Genomic DNA, 15305 nt, shown 5'->3' on the forward strand with positions numbered 1-15305 from the left:
ATTATTTTTCAGAAGCGCTCATATTTTACATCACTTTTTACAGCTTTATTGAGGTATAATTTAGTGGAAAAAAATAAAATTCATCCATTTTAAGTTTACAGTTTGGCAGATTTTAGTATATATAAATATAAATATGCTATGCAGCCATCTCTACAATCCAGTTTTAGAACACTTATATCAAGATAAAAAATAGATTTTTTTAATTGTGAAAAATTTTTAACAAAACATTTGCCAATTTGACAATTTTTGTATATATAATTCAGTGACATTGACTGTGTTCATCATGTGTAACCATTACCACTATCTTTTTCCAAATTCTATCAGGATAGATTTTTAATCTGGTTTCTAAATTAAAGAAGTTATTACCTTTTATTTTTTTAACTGAGAACACATGTATATTTTTTTCTAGTTAACTTTATTTGAATTCTGGTTTTTCCTCTTTTTTTTAAAACAAAAATTTTATTTTTGATGAGAATATGCACAGCAAAATCCACTCCCATTCCACAGTTTCTGTGATAATCAGTGACGTTGATTGTGTTCTTCACATTGTGTCAACATTCTCCTTATTTCTGTTCTAGCTGTTTCACCTCCATATGCTTAATCTCCCTGCTCCACCCCGCCCCCCCCCCACAACCTTCTCATCTATGCTTTAAAATAGTTCTTACCCTTTGGTCTTATATAGGTAACTTTTTTTTTTTTTTTTAAGAAACGCAGTTCTCAAGGGTGGCAACCTTTACTCTTTGGGCTAAACTGTTACTTAGTTTAAAGGTGATTTCAGGGTATAGTTTCAATTTAGGGTTTGAAAAGCAACTCAGGGCCATAGTCTCAGGGACTCTTGCAGTCAACAGGTCCAGTAAGTCCTGATTCTTTTAAGAATTTGAAGTTCAGGTCCACATTTTCCCTTTTTATCAGGATCTATCTACTGTGTTCGTGATCAGAATGTTCACTAGTAGTGAAACACCAGACCAAATCCTTTGCCGTCGAGTGGATTCCAACTCATAGCGACCCTGTAGGACAGAGTACAGCTGCCACATAGGGTTCCCAGGCTGTAAATCTTTACAGAAGTGACTGCCACATCTTTCTCCTGTGGAGCAGCTGGTGGGTTTGAACTGCCGACCTTTCAGTTAGCAGCCGAGTGCCTAACCACTGCGCCATCAGGGCTCCTTCATATATACATAAAAACAAAAAACCCTTTGCCATCCAGTCAATTCTGACTCATAGCGACCCTATAGGACAGAGTAGAGCTGCCCCATAGAGTTTCCAGGGAGCACCTGGTGATTCGAACTGCCTACCTTTTGGTTAGTAGACAAAGCTCTTAACCACTATGCCACCAGGGTTTCCATACATACATATAAACATATGTATTTCTCATAGTGTCTGGTTAACATTTTCAGGGCCCACATCTCAGCCATCACGGGGGCTGCATTTGGTCCTCAAGCTCCCAGTCTGATGTCAAATTCATAAATTAAAAAAATCAAAATGCAATAGATGACCATATAAATAGTTCAAAAAAGAAGAAACACAAATTGTTATAAGTATTTGAGAAAAAAATACTTAACCGAACTCGTAATCAAACAAATTAAAATTTTAAAACAGCATTATTTTGACTCTGAACCACCAGAAAAACTTCAGTAATACTCTAAAATAATATTTTTTCACACTACTGCTAAAGTATAAACTGTAATAACCTTACAAGAAAGTAATTTGCAGGATACCAAGAGTTCTAAAAATGTCTGTAGCATTTTACCAATAATCCTACCTCATGGAATATATCTTTGGCAAACAATTAGGAATGTTGGACAAGAATTTATGCACAAGAGGTATATCATAGCATTCATTACTTGCAGTGGCCTAAATTTATAATAACAAGAGGCTTTTTTAAAAAAACCTAAATGTTTACCATTATGGAAATTATTAAGTAAATTAGGAAATTCTTTTGTACTCTGTAGTATTACATAGGCAATAAAATGATGTATAGGAAAATGACATGGGGAAAATATATAAGGATTTAACTGATAAAAAACAGTATGTAGAATTTTATGTAGGGTGTAAACTGAACTTTCCAGCAAGTAGAGTATAAAGTTTCTCCTTTAAGTTGATCAGCAAAGAATTTAAGACCATTAGTGGATATTAGCTCTTTGAGATTGAATAAATTTTCTTAATGAAATTTGATTTTGAGGAATTTGAGTTTAAAGTACCTATTATTTCTTTTATAGATTGCAAGGATTGTAGAAAGATGTTAAGAATCACCTTCTCTGAATATACTTTTGTGTTATGAGTACATCTAAAAACTGGTAAAATCTGAATAAAGTCTGTAGTTGAATTAATTGCATTGTGACAATTTCAGTTTCCTAGTTTTGATAACATTTGATCATGGGGGGAAGCTGGGCAAGCATGGGACCTCTCTAATATTTTTGCAACTTCTTCAGAGTCTTTTTATAACTATTTAGAAGCAAAAAGTTAACTATAAGAAAAAAATGTTTTAAAAAATGTAGCTGATAAAGGGCATCTGTCTTATGTGGATGGACCCCTGTGAGGGTGGGAGGTGCTTGAGTTGCAGGATTTTCTAGAGGGGAGGCACATTCATTTCTAGTACATTGCCTAAAGAGATCTCAATAGGAAGGGATCAAAATTGCCAAGGTTTCAGTAAATTGACTAAATTTTCACTTTCATACCTTTTCTATTTGAGATTTTGTTTTCTTTTCCTTAAACTGGGCCTCCCAAAATCATTTAAGCTTTGGCCTCACCAAAACCTGATTTGAGTTCACAAGCAGGTATCTGGCATCCAGACAAGAGAGAAGGTAGGAGTATTGTAAAGCCACTGTGTATTCATTTAGTTGCAAAATATTTACAAGAAAGACTTGTGTTTTCTGTCTATACCAATCTTGAAAATATAGACCTTGCACCAGTATATATTCATTATCGTACACCAAATTGTTCCAAAAAAGATGTGAAATCACATACATAATAGGTTTAGTACAGGGTAAAAGCGAGGTAAGTTCATGGAGGTAGTATAATGTTAGCGTTTAAGTGTGTGTGGGTAGGCTCTCTAGTCAGACTTCCTGGGTTTGAATACCACCCCACCACTTATTAGTTGTGTAACCTTGGATAAATCACTTAACCTTTCTCTACCTGAAGATTCTCACCTGTAAATGGGAAAAATAGTAGTGCTTATCTTGAAAGAGTTGTGAAGACTAAATTATTTAACACATATGAAGCATTTAGAATAGTGACTGGCACATAGTAAAAACTCAGTAAATTTTAGCAATTATTATTATTACTAGCTCATAATTGTTAATATTTCAAGATGATAAAAAATAACCAATTGCCATCAAGTCAACTCCAGCTCACGGCGACCACGTATGTGTCAGAGTAGAACTGTGCTCCACAGGGTTTTCAATGGCTGATTTTTTGGAAGTAGGTCACCTTTGGGTCAACTCAAACTTCCAACCTTTTGGTTAACGGCCAACTGCGTTAACTGTTTGCACCACTCAGAGACTCCTTTAGGAAGATACTGTGATCAAAATCTTAGCTTCTTTTGAAGGTAAACTGGCTAAATATTATCTTTGCCTAAAATATTCCTTTTTGTTGTTTTGTTTTAGATGTAGTAGAGACCTTGTAAAAATTACCGAAGAACTTCTAAATATTAAGAACTAAAAGAAATGGAAATTTGATGAAAAGCAAACATTGTTTCTTGAATTTAATTCTCTCCCCAGCATTTCTCTCCAAAATTTTTTAAATAAGGTCCCAAATATTTTTTATCGTTACACGTAACCTGCAGGACAGTTCATTTCATATTATTTAAAATATTATTTTGGACTATTATTATGTTTTGGGACTTTTCAAAATCTGTTCCTATTAATTGTAATTTTCCTCTTGCCTTAATAGATCACCATTTGCTGCTGTGACAGACTATTCAGTTACAAGAAATAACGTCATACAACTCTGCTTGGAACTAACAACAATAGTGCAACAGGTATTTGCTCACAAACTTTCCTTCTATTACTGTATTAATGTAACATAATGTAACATATAGTTGCCTTCTATTAATGCATTTTGTATTCCAACAACGAGAACGAAGACAAATGGCTCTAAAGAAACTAAATATGTAATTATTTATTGGGAAACGATGCGTATAGCCTAGTAAACAAGGGTTTTATTCACCAGAGGAAGTAAAAGGAACTGGAACCTCTAAAGACATCATTATAATAAGGTCATAATGTCTGTTAGCCTCACTCTTTTGTGGAGATGACTAAGCTGTATTGCCTTTCACAAAATTAAATACCCCATTCTGAGACTTTTGATCTAAACCTGCTGCTGTCGAGTCAATTCCGACTCATAGCAACCCTATAGGACAGAGTAGAACTTCGACATAGGGTTTCCAAGGAGTGGCTGGTGGATTCGAACTGCTGACCTTTTAGGTAGCAGCCAAGCTGTTTAACCACTGTCCCACCAGGGCTGCACTATTAATTCCTTGTTAGTACGACTGTTAGTTTCACTTATATATGTACACGTACAAATATACATAATAGCTTTTAACAGTGATCTAATTACAGGAACTGCTTTCCCACTTCGGATATTATCTAAGCCCCGGATCCCCAAATCAAATGCCTTCAGGGGTTCAGCAGCCTGGTATAAGACAAGGTAGAATGACAGAATCTAGGGTGAATTCAATAGTACACATCATGCAAAAATTTATTTAAATCTAATAACAAAACACATCTGAGAGATCTGAGGCCTGCAGCCACCACTGCGTGTAAGCTGATGTAAGCCTGTTTCTGCGGCTGCTTTCTCAGAGAGCCGTTGCTTGTTGACCTATCCAATGATGCGGAATAGGGAAAGCAGAGGATAAAATACAGTGATACAGATTATTGGATAGACTGGGGAAGTTGATGAGTTAATTTATCCCTCTATCCCTGTCCTGCATTACCAGGGGGTGATTATGAGTTTATTATCTTGCCTGTATTTTCTCCAGGAAATAAGAAATTTTATCAATAGAGATTTAAATTCTTCAGTGTAATTTCTGTTGCACTATATAGATTTTATTTGCATCATTTATCTGAAGCTACAGGTTTTAAGATGTTTTTCATCATAGACAAGAGAGTAACTTTGTGACTTTTAATTGTGGAACACATCATTCAGTTGAATTATATCATGACAATGAGAAAGTCAGCAACTCTTTGCCGTTAGTTAACAAGACATGCATGAAGATGGTGAGCATATGAGTTTTGAAGTACCCTAACAGTCTCATTACGTGTCTTCATATTTGGTATCAGTAAATTTCATTTCTGAATTTCAGAAGAGTGGCATTTTAGGACAGAGGTTAGCAAACTTGTTTTGTAAAGATTCAGGTAGTAAATATTTAAGACTTTCTAGGCCACATGGAGCCCTGCTGGCACAGTGGTTCAGATCTCAGCTGCTAACCAAAAGGTCAGCAATTTGAATCCACCAGCTGCTCCTGGGAAACTGTATGGGGCAGTTCTACTCTGTCCTATAGGGTTGCTATTCCGAGTCGACAGCAACGGACTTGGTTTTTGGTTATTTAGGCCATATGGTTTCTGTTACAATTACTCATCTCTGCATTGCAGCATAAAAGCGGCCATGGACAATGTGTAAATGAATGGGCATGGCTGTGTTCCAATAAAACTGTATTTGCAAAATCAGGCAGCAGCCTCCATTTGGCCCACAGGTCATAGTTTGCTGGCCTCTGTTCTAGGGAAATGCTAGTCCAGAGTGGTCCACAGACCAGCAACATCATCATCACGTGGAAAATTGTTAGAAATTCAGATTCTTGGGACCAAGTTTACTGGTTTCCCAGACGATTCTGGTTCTCATGCATTGTTCTAGGGCACAGGGTAGAAGAACAATAATATATACTGTTAATATATAATTTTTTTTATAGTTCTGTATTTTTTGTAGTATTTCTTCAAAAATTTGTTCTCTAAAGCTGTATTTCTTTTAAAGGTATTAAACTTGACCCAGAGATTAGGGATGTGGATAAGAGATTATTAGTTTCTTCCATTTTACTACGAGAGAAAGGAATTATCTCTGATTTAAAGGATACCTAAATCAAAAAACCCATTGCAGTTAAGCTGATTTTGACTCATAGTGTCACTATAGGACAGAGTAGAGCTGCCCAATTGGGTTTCCAAGGAGCGGCTGGGGTATTCTAACTCCTGACCTTTTGTTTAGCAGCCTGAGGTCTTAACCACTTGGCCACCAGGGCTCCAAAGGGTACCTAGCACACAGTATTTGTACAGTAATCTTTTATAGCCACTTAATAATGGGTATGTGGTCAGTAGCAATCTGTATACAAACAATAATAATAATACAATAATTATTAACACGTATTGATTATCTGCTATATGACAAGCTCTTTGATAACTGTATTGTCTTATTTAAGCTTTTTCATTTATAGATGAGACTCAAGACAATTGAAATACCATGCAGTTAAATGGGAGAATTAAATTTAATTTGTTTTTCAACTTTTTATACATGGGAAACTCATATTTACTGTCAGTTCTATGAGAAAGCAATCAATCTGATGTCAACTGCCAAAATAATTTTATTTTCAAGGATAATTATAACGGAAAAAAAATTTTTTATTCTTTGTTTCTTCTCCAAACATCTGGAACTGGATGACCAGTTTAAGGTTTACTTTTGAATAATTGGCCAACATGTTGTTGTCTTTAAGCCAAGACTGTAATTCTAAATGGCAGGAATGATAATTTTTCTTGAAAATATTAAAAGACAGCCTTAGGGGATTGCTTTTCACCTAATTCATATATACCTAATGTTTTCTCATATCAAAAGGGGTAAACAAAGTGATCTTGGAAAAAAGAAAAGTTACCTTTCTCTTAGCTGTTAAGTATGGAGCAAGGTCAGAAATGGAGAGTTTTCCTATGTTTAGAATTCACAGGTTCCAGAGCATACCTTTGTCACTCTAACTTTCAGAAGTGACGTTGAGAGGAATGGTTGAAATAATGAGTGAGTTAAGATCTCCCATAGAGAAATGTGCCATGGCTAAGTATAGTTTGTGTCAGATGTGACTAACCTACCCCATTCTGCTATGTTAAGAACCTAACATCTAACAAACAAGTGACTCAGTTTCTTTTTGTTTCCAGAAAGTGTGAACATCTGCTATTGACAACTACTTCATAGAAAACATATCCCATTCTGATATTGCCCTCAGAGACTTGTTTACGCTCTCAGTAGAACCTTTTTAACAGCTGTACTATTTGACGCAACATTCTCTTTAGGAATCCTACATTAGAGCAATAATGGGTTGAAGCTGTGTTATTTACAGGACTGGGAAAATTAGGCAGAATAGAGAGAGATGCTTTTACAAGTTGAACTTTAAGCATTCAGTTTTGACCAAATGCAGAGTAGTTGAAATTACTCCAAATAATTGAATTACTCTAAATATACTTAAAACATAGAACTTCCTGCATCCACTACCCACTATATACTCTGTTTTGAAGAGGATGCTGTGACCTTCTTAAGACGTTTTGCTCTTATATTACCTATTTCTGTTTTTAAAAGTTCAGTAGCTTATAACATTTGTCACAATTGCTTCTACCTCACTGTCATTTTCCCATCACACGTTCGATTCCATTTGTTACCTTTAAGATGCTTCAGAATACAAACCTCTATACATGGGTGTTCTTGATTCTTGCCTTGCCCACTCCATCCCAACATGTACCTGGCTTGATATCTTAATACATTAACTAGATCCTTCTGTTGTACCTTAAGGGATATCCAAAACCAAAAACCAAACCTACTGCCGTCGAGTCGATTTTGACTCATAGCGACCCTATAGGACAGAGTAGAACTGCCCCATAGAGTTTCCAAGGAGCGCCTGGTGGATTCAAACTGCTGACCCTTTGGTTAGCAGTGATAGCACTTAACCACTACACCACCAGGGTTTCCAAAACCAAACCCGGTGCCATTGAGTTGATTCTGACTCATAGGACACTATAGGACAGAGTAGAACTGCCCCATAGGGTTTCCAAGGAGTGCCTGGTGGATTTGAACTGCTGACCTTTTGGTTAGCAGCCATAGATAGCTCTTAACCACTACGCCACCAGGGCGCCTTAAGGGATATATTAAATGCAAATTTCTCTTAATAAAACATGTTCATGATATTCTGATTTAATCTATTTATAGGTATAGGACCAACCACTTTCAGAACAGTCATCCCAAAGCCTAGCTCCAATCTCGTCATTTTCAGCAATTTTCTTCTAATTTCCAAACTAATTACAAATTCTCCTCTTTAGAATTCAAAGGGCTCCACATCTGATCCTAACATAACTTCAATTTTATCTTCTAGTACATCAGTGTATTTTAATTGTACTTTAGCTCATATGGATTGCTTATTGTTACTAAAATAGCTGTTACAGTTTCATCTTTTTATGTTGTGAGGCCTCCTTGGAACATGCCACATGTATCTTTTTACCTCTGCCCATTAAATTATGCTCATTCTTTAAGGCCTCTAGGAAATGCCACCTCATCCATGAAACTTTTCCTATTTCCCACAACTGTTTGTGTCTTCTCCCTGTTTTGACTCTTTATATTTAATGTGACTATTTATATGGTTGGGTTTAAATATACTTTCTTGCTGTTTGTCTTCTATTTGTCCCGTCTTTTCTTTGTTCCTTGTTTACTCTTTTTTCCCGTCTTTTCTTTGTTCCTTGTTTACTCTTTTTTCCCTGTATACATTTGGATTAATTATTTTTTTATGATTATATATTATCTCTTTTGTTGCTTATTAGCTATAACTCTTCGGTATGTGTTTTATGATTGTTTTGGGGCTTATAGTTTGCATCTTTAACTTATCGTTTTTTTTTAATGATATTACACCACTTCACATATAGTATAAGAACCTTATAACAGGATACTGCCATTTCTCATCTCCTGTCCTTTGTGCTATTTTCATCATTTATTTTATCTGTACGTATGTTATAAACCCCACAATACATTGTTACAATTTTGTCTTTAAACATTGGATTCTCTTTTAAAAATATTTAAATAATAAGAAAAATATTATTTTATATTTTATTCACATAGCTACCACTTCAGTGCTTTTCATTCCTTTGTGTAGATTCAGATTTCCATGTGGTATCATTTTCCTTCTACCTGAATTACTTCCTTTAACTTTTCTTCTGGGAATGAATTCTTTTAGCATCTGTATCTCTGGAAGTCTTTATTTTGCCTTTGTTTTTGAAAGATATTTTAGCTGATTAAAGAATTCTAGGTTGACAGTTTTTTTCTAATACTTTCAAAGATGTTCCTCCACTGTTTCCTTGCTTGCATTGTTTCTGTTGAAAAGTCTGGAAACGTTAGGTAGAATAGATAGAAGTACTGTTACAGACTGAACTTTAAGTGCGTTCAATCTTGACCAAACACAGAGTAGCTGAAATTACTCCAAATATACTCAGAACATAGAAGGACCTTCTGCACCCTCTACCCACTATATAACTCTGTTTTGAAGAGGATATCAGTTCTGCATCAGTTTTTCCTCATTATGGGTTATATTTTCTGGCTTCTTTGCATGCTCGGTAATATTTATTGTATTCTAGACCTTGTGATACTGCATATTTTTGTATGTATATAAGTGTTTTGTACTATATGAAGAAGAACAGGGCATCGGGATTGGAGGAAGACTTGTTAACAACCTGCGTTATGCAGATGACACAGCCTTGCTTGCTGAAAGTGAAGAGGACTTGAAGCACTTACTGATGAAGATCAAAGACCATAGCCTTCAGCATGGATTACACCTCAACATAAAGAAAACAAAAATCCTCACAACTGGACCAGTAAGCAACATCACGGTAAACGGGGAAAAGATTGAAGTTGTCAAGGATTTCGTTTTACTTGGGTCCACAATCAACACCCATGGAAGCAACAGTCAAGAAATCAAATGATGTATTGCACTGGGCAAATCTGCTGCAAAAGATCTCTTTAAAGTGTTGAAAGGCAAAGATGTTACTTTGAGGACTGAAGTGCACCTGACCCAAGTCATTTTCAATTGCTTCATATGCATGCGAAAGCTGGACAATGAATAAGGAAGACTGAAGAAGAATTGATGCCTTTGAATTATGGCATTGGTGAAGAATATTGAATACACCATGGACTGCCAGAGAACCCACAAATCTGTCTTGGAAGAAGTACAGCCAGAATGCTCACTAGAAGCAAGGATGGCGTGACTTTGTCTCACATACTTTGGAGATGTTTCAGGAGGCATGAGTCCCTGGAGAATTACATCATGTTTGGTAAGGTAGAGGGTCAGCGAAAAAGAGGAAGACCCTCAACGAGATAGACTGACAAAGTGGCTGCAACAATGGGCTCAAACATAGCAATGATTGTGAGGATGGTGCAGGACCAGGCAGTTTTTTGTTCTGTTGTACATAGGGTCATTATTAGTCGGAATTGACTCGAAGGTACCTAACAACAACATAAATATTCTTGAGCTTTGTTCTGGGAAGTAGTTAAATTACTTGGAAACAGTTTGGTTCTTTGGGTTTTGTACTTTGCTAGGTGCAACCAGGGCAGCAAAACCCTTTTGGCTATTTATTTTCCTATGGCTTTGAGTATTTTACCTATACATATGTGCTGATCAGTACTCATTTGAATAATTGAGGGGGCCTCTGCAGATCTCTGAAGCTTTCTCTCTGTGTGGGTCTTTCCATTCTAGTATTGTGTCCTGCGAATTCTAGCCACCTTGGCCAACCTGGACTTCTAGTTCCGTTTCTTCAACTTAGGGAAACCGCGGGGCTCCATCTAGGCTTCTCCTCCCAGATCTGTGGCCTGGAAACTCTTTACAGGAAGTAAGCTGGGGTGTTGTAGAGCTAGGGGCCACTATCTTTTGTTGCCTGATGTCCAGTGTCTTAGAAACTGTTGTTTCATGTATTCTTCCGTTGTTTTAGCTGTTTTAGGTGGGAGGGTAAATCTGGTCCCTGTTACTCTATCTTGGGTAGTGGTAGAAGTCCCTTCAGGTAACTTGCATAGCATTTCACACCTCTTTTGTGAAAGTTATATTCTGTTGTGATTAATAATTATCTAACCCAGTAACTCAGTGCCGTCGAGTCAATTCTGACTCATAGTGACCCTATAGGACAGAGTAGAACTGCCCCATAGAGTTTCCAAGGAGCACCTGGCAGATTCGAACTGCCGACCCTTTGGTTAGCAGCCGTATCACTTAACCACAATGCCACCAGGGTTTCCAATAATTATAAATAATTATTTAATTATTATCTAAATATCTAAATTATTATCTAAATAATTAACTTTCATTAAATTATAAACCCCTTGAAGACAGAACCAATGTCTTATTCATTTTCATGCTATCTACATTACTATAGTAGGTCTCATTTATATTCCTCTAAGAAAAATTTGGAATTAAATGCATGAATTGCTATTCATTTTTGTTTTATCTCCTGAGTTGAAGATGCAGTTCTGTCTCTGCTATTCATGTGAAAAATTCCAGAGATACCCATCACTCTGCATCTCAATTTATGTGTTAAAATCAGAGTATTGATTCTCATAACCACTTTCCAAGGCTAAAATAAAAGTGAACAAAACTTCCTGAAACACTATGCAAATATATAAAGCTAACAAAACATTTCTTTTAAAGTGAGTTTAATTATAGGTATGATATAATAGCATTTTTAAACCATCTCTTAAATAAGCCATTATTTTTCTAGTGTTAGGTGATGTCATCTTTTTTAGGTACCAAGTTTACTAATATAGGTAAGCCTTTTTCAGGGTTCTGTCATCCGTTGCTACCTATAGTAGAATGATAGACAAAATAATGAAATAAAGTAGCTAAGTGTTTGTTTTTCAATAGTGAGATTTTAAGTGTTTTTCAATAGTGAGATTATGGGTGATTTTATTTAGACTCTAGTTTTCTGTATTTTCTAAATTTTCAAAAATTTGGATTATTGGGGAAAAAAGTACATTGAAGAAATACTACTTTAAGTTTGATAAAAGAACACAGCATAGACAAATACTATATTTTAAGGTAAATTATGTAGCTTCCAGTTAATGTCCTTTGAATGGTCTAATTCATTTATTATAAACACATTAATCACTTCATTCTTTTGGAATGATGTGAAGTATCTAAAGACAGAAATTAAACTTAAGCTTCCAGTAAAAGAGGCCAATTTGAATAAGCAGGGTGTAGATTAAAAAAAAAAAAAACTGGGGCATACATTTATTACCAAGCTTTCAAGAAATCTCCTCTGAACAGTTATGATGATAGTTATGCTTTGAAATATGCTGTGCTTCAAATTATTTTTCACTCAACTTTAATTATTTTTATTCCCTTTGCAGCAGGATGAGATGATCAATATCTAAAAATAAACCGTCACAAATGGCTTTTTTTCCCTGCCTGAACACAAAAGGAAGGGGTAGCACTATGAAGTCAGTGGAATGTGCTTCTCGATAGTGGCTACTTATACTTAAAATAATGCTAAAATTAGAGGAGAAAGATAATGTATATTTCTTTTAAAAAGTTCTGTTTCAGAGGAATTTATGTCCAGTTGTGATGAGTTTGGGTAGTTATAGTTGAAGTCTTTTAAAAGAGATTTTTTTCCCTCAACACTTGCTTCCTGACATAAGATTGGTTATAAAAACACTTTTGGAAAAAAAGGGAAACAAGTTTTAAAATCTTAAATGGGCCAAATTCTCATGAAGAGCTGAAGCTTCATTTGGAGCACTGTCAGCAACTAAATCAGAAAAATGAGGCAGGTACCTACACACTTCTTGTCAGCATTGAAATAATTGTCATGATGCCTGCCCTAATGGGTATCATCTTAACCTAGAATTATGCTACTGCATCATTTTTATATTCTCTACTTCAAATACAAAAATGAAGAGGTAGGTTGTCATTAGTTAAGAAATGAACACAAAACTAGGTTCCAAGGTGAAGCTTTGGTGAAGTGTAAAATACTTGGCGCAAGGGATCCAGCGTGGGGGCAATGAGTCTTGGGAGACTTGAGACTCAGCCCTGTTGATTTTATGAGCATCTCTCCTTGGACGAGCCATGTAATTGCTTGTGCCATCTAGAAATAAATAATCCTATCTACCTTATTGTTAGAATCACGTTAGATGTATTTTAAAATGGTTCACCATGTGAAGTGGAAAACAAGAGTAAAGCAATATTTATAAAATGGGTGAGAAATAAAGAGACTGGCTAAAAAGTAGAATAACTTTGTCTCAAATAATAGATGTACGATTTTTTTCTCTCTATTTTGTTAGTTTTCTTGAGCTGCACTTAAAGTGAAATCGCCACTTACAATGTAAATCACTGGATTACATGCTGAGAGAAAAATTTTCAACATATCGTGAAATATTTAAAATCAGAATGTAAAATGTTAAATACAGAGTAAAACTTCCTTTTAAAGGCCAAGTTCTGGTGATATGCTTTTACCTGAAATGGTCACCTCAGTTGTATTTATTTAAAACGTCTTTCTGTTTCCTTATGGACTTGCTCATTTGTCAGCCTTTTTAGATTCATTTTTCCATGCCCTTGGACTTCACTATCTGAATAGCGTTGGAAACATTTTACTTTCTCTTACCACTCCCGGCTGAACATTGGAAAAAGATAAGAAAAAAATCAATAGTATTCACCATAGATTGTTATAAAATAACTTGAGAAGTAAAGGAATTCAGAGCCCATCATTCTATAGACCTTCCTTAAAACATCAATCTATTTTAAAGTATGCATTTTATACCTACTTCATACGTAACACTTTCCTTCCCTACCCCCTAAAATTTGAAGAAGTAGCATTTACTAATAACAAATCTTAAGAGACTCTTTACCAGGAGCTGAAAGTTCATTTAAATGTTGAAAGACAGAGTTTTTATGGTCCTTGCTCTTATAATGTTAAAATGTATATCATTGATGTTACGTGCCATCGGTATAAAGGTTTGTATGTACCACATTCTCTATGTCTTTATTTTCCTTTTTTTTTTAATTATAAAAGTAATATAAATTGCTTTATATATAAAAGAAATTGTAAGTAATGAAAAGAAAAAACATTTCTTGTAATCCTGTTACCCAAAGAGAACCACCGTTACCATTTTGCCTGTTTTATTCCAGCCTGTTTTCATATGTTGTTGTTGTTATTAATTGCATCGAGTTGGCTCTGACTCATGGTGACCCCATGTACAACAGAACAAAATGTTACCTGGTCCTGTACCATCTTCATAATCGTTGGTATGCTTGAGTCCATTGTTGTGGCCTCTGTATATTTTGAGTGCCTTCCAACTGAAGGGGCTCATCCAGCACTGTATCAGACAATATTCTGTTGTGATTCTTAGGGTTTTCTTTGGCCAATTTTCAGAAGATCAGCAGGCCTTTCTTCCTAGTCTTTTTAGTCTGGAAGCTCCACTGAAACCTGTACAGCATGGGTGACCCTGTTGGTATTTGAAATACCAATGGCATAACTTCCAGCTTCATAGCAAAATGCAAGCCACCACAGTATGACAGACTGACAAGTGGGTAATGGTATTTTCATATACAAATAGTCCCTGACTTACAGTGTATTCCAGAAATGACGAACCACACTTCCGGCCATGTTTTTTTTGTGTGTGTGTGCATCTTCTCGTAAGTAATATATACTATATACAACATCACAGTACATAATTGGCTGATGTTATTCGCATATGTTCACTCACAGATGTTCAAAGATTGGCTTTATAAAAATACTGATAATAAAAGGCAATAATAATGAAAATTTTAAAAAAGATACTTGAATTAGATCAGAAATGACTTACAACAGAGTCTTTGAAACAGAAACCCGTCATAAGTCAGGGACTACCTGTACACATGTATTTTTAATATGGCCTTTTAAATTTCATATTGTGCCATATTTTTTTCTCATTTTATTGCGTCGTTCAAATTAGGTCTTTTTTTCCTGTAAAAAAAAATTTATAAAATAATTATACTCACTAAAAAAAAATGGAGAAAACTGTAAAAAAGAATAGCTGCAGTCATCGCAACCTAATTACACAGAAAAAGTTGGTGCTACTGTTTTAGTCAGTTCTACAATAAACATCTTAGGCTGTTATTCTGACTTTTCTGGCCATTCATTTGTTTTACTTTTGTTACATATTTACCTGCTGAATGTATTTCACGTATTTTTAAATATTTATTCAAGAAGATGAAAAAAATTCTTTGAATATCAATATTGCAGGTATTTATTTTTGATGTGCAACTGCCCCTAAGTTATGTATACCTGTTTTCTTTTGTGCTAACATTATTTTGTTCCCATATGGTATTTTAAATAAAATTCAATAAAAAC

General features: G+C 35.2%; 1 protein-coding gene across 4 annotated transcripts in view; it reads left to right on the forward strand.

Moving 5' to 3' along the window:
* The window catches only part of CNKSR2 (connector enhancer of kinase suppressor of Ras 2), a 273991-nt gene that overhangs the window by 70608 nt on the left and 188078 nt on the right, over nucleotides 1–15305 (forward strand). For all 4 annotated transcript variants that reach the window (XM_003415953.3, XM_003415954.3, XM_023555163.2 and 1 more), the window contains exon 4: nucleotides 3889–3976. In XM_003415953.3, coding sequence (XP_003416001.1) covers nucleotides 3889–3976 — 88 coding nt within the window. The remainder of the gene's footprint in view (nucleotides 1–3888; nucleotides 3977–15305) is intronic.

The sequence above is a fragment of the Loxodonta africana genome, chromosome X (genome assembly GCF_030014295.1).
Source record: "Loxodonta africana isolate mLoxAfr1 chromosome X, mLoxAfr1.hap2, whole genome shotgun sequence".
NCBI lineage: Eukaryota > Metazoa > Chordata > Mammalia > Proboscidea > Elephantidae > Loxodonta > Loxodonta africana.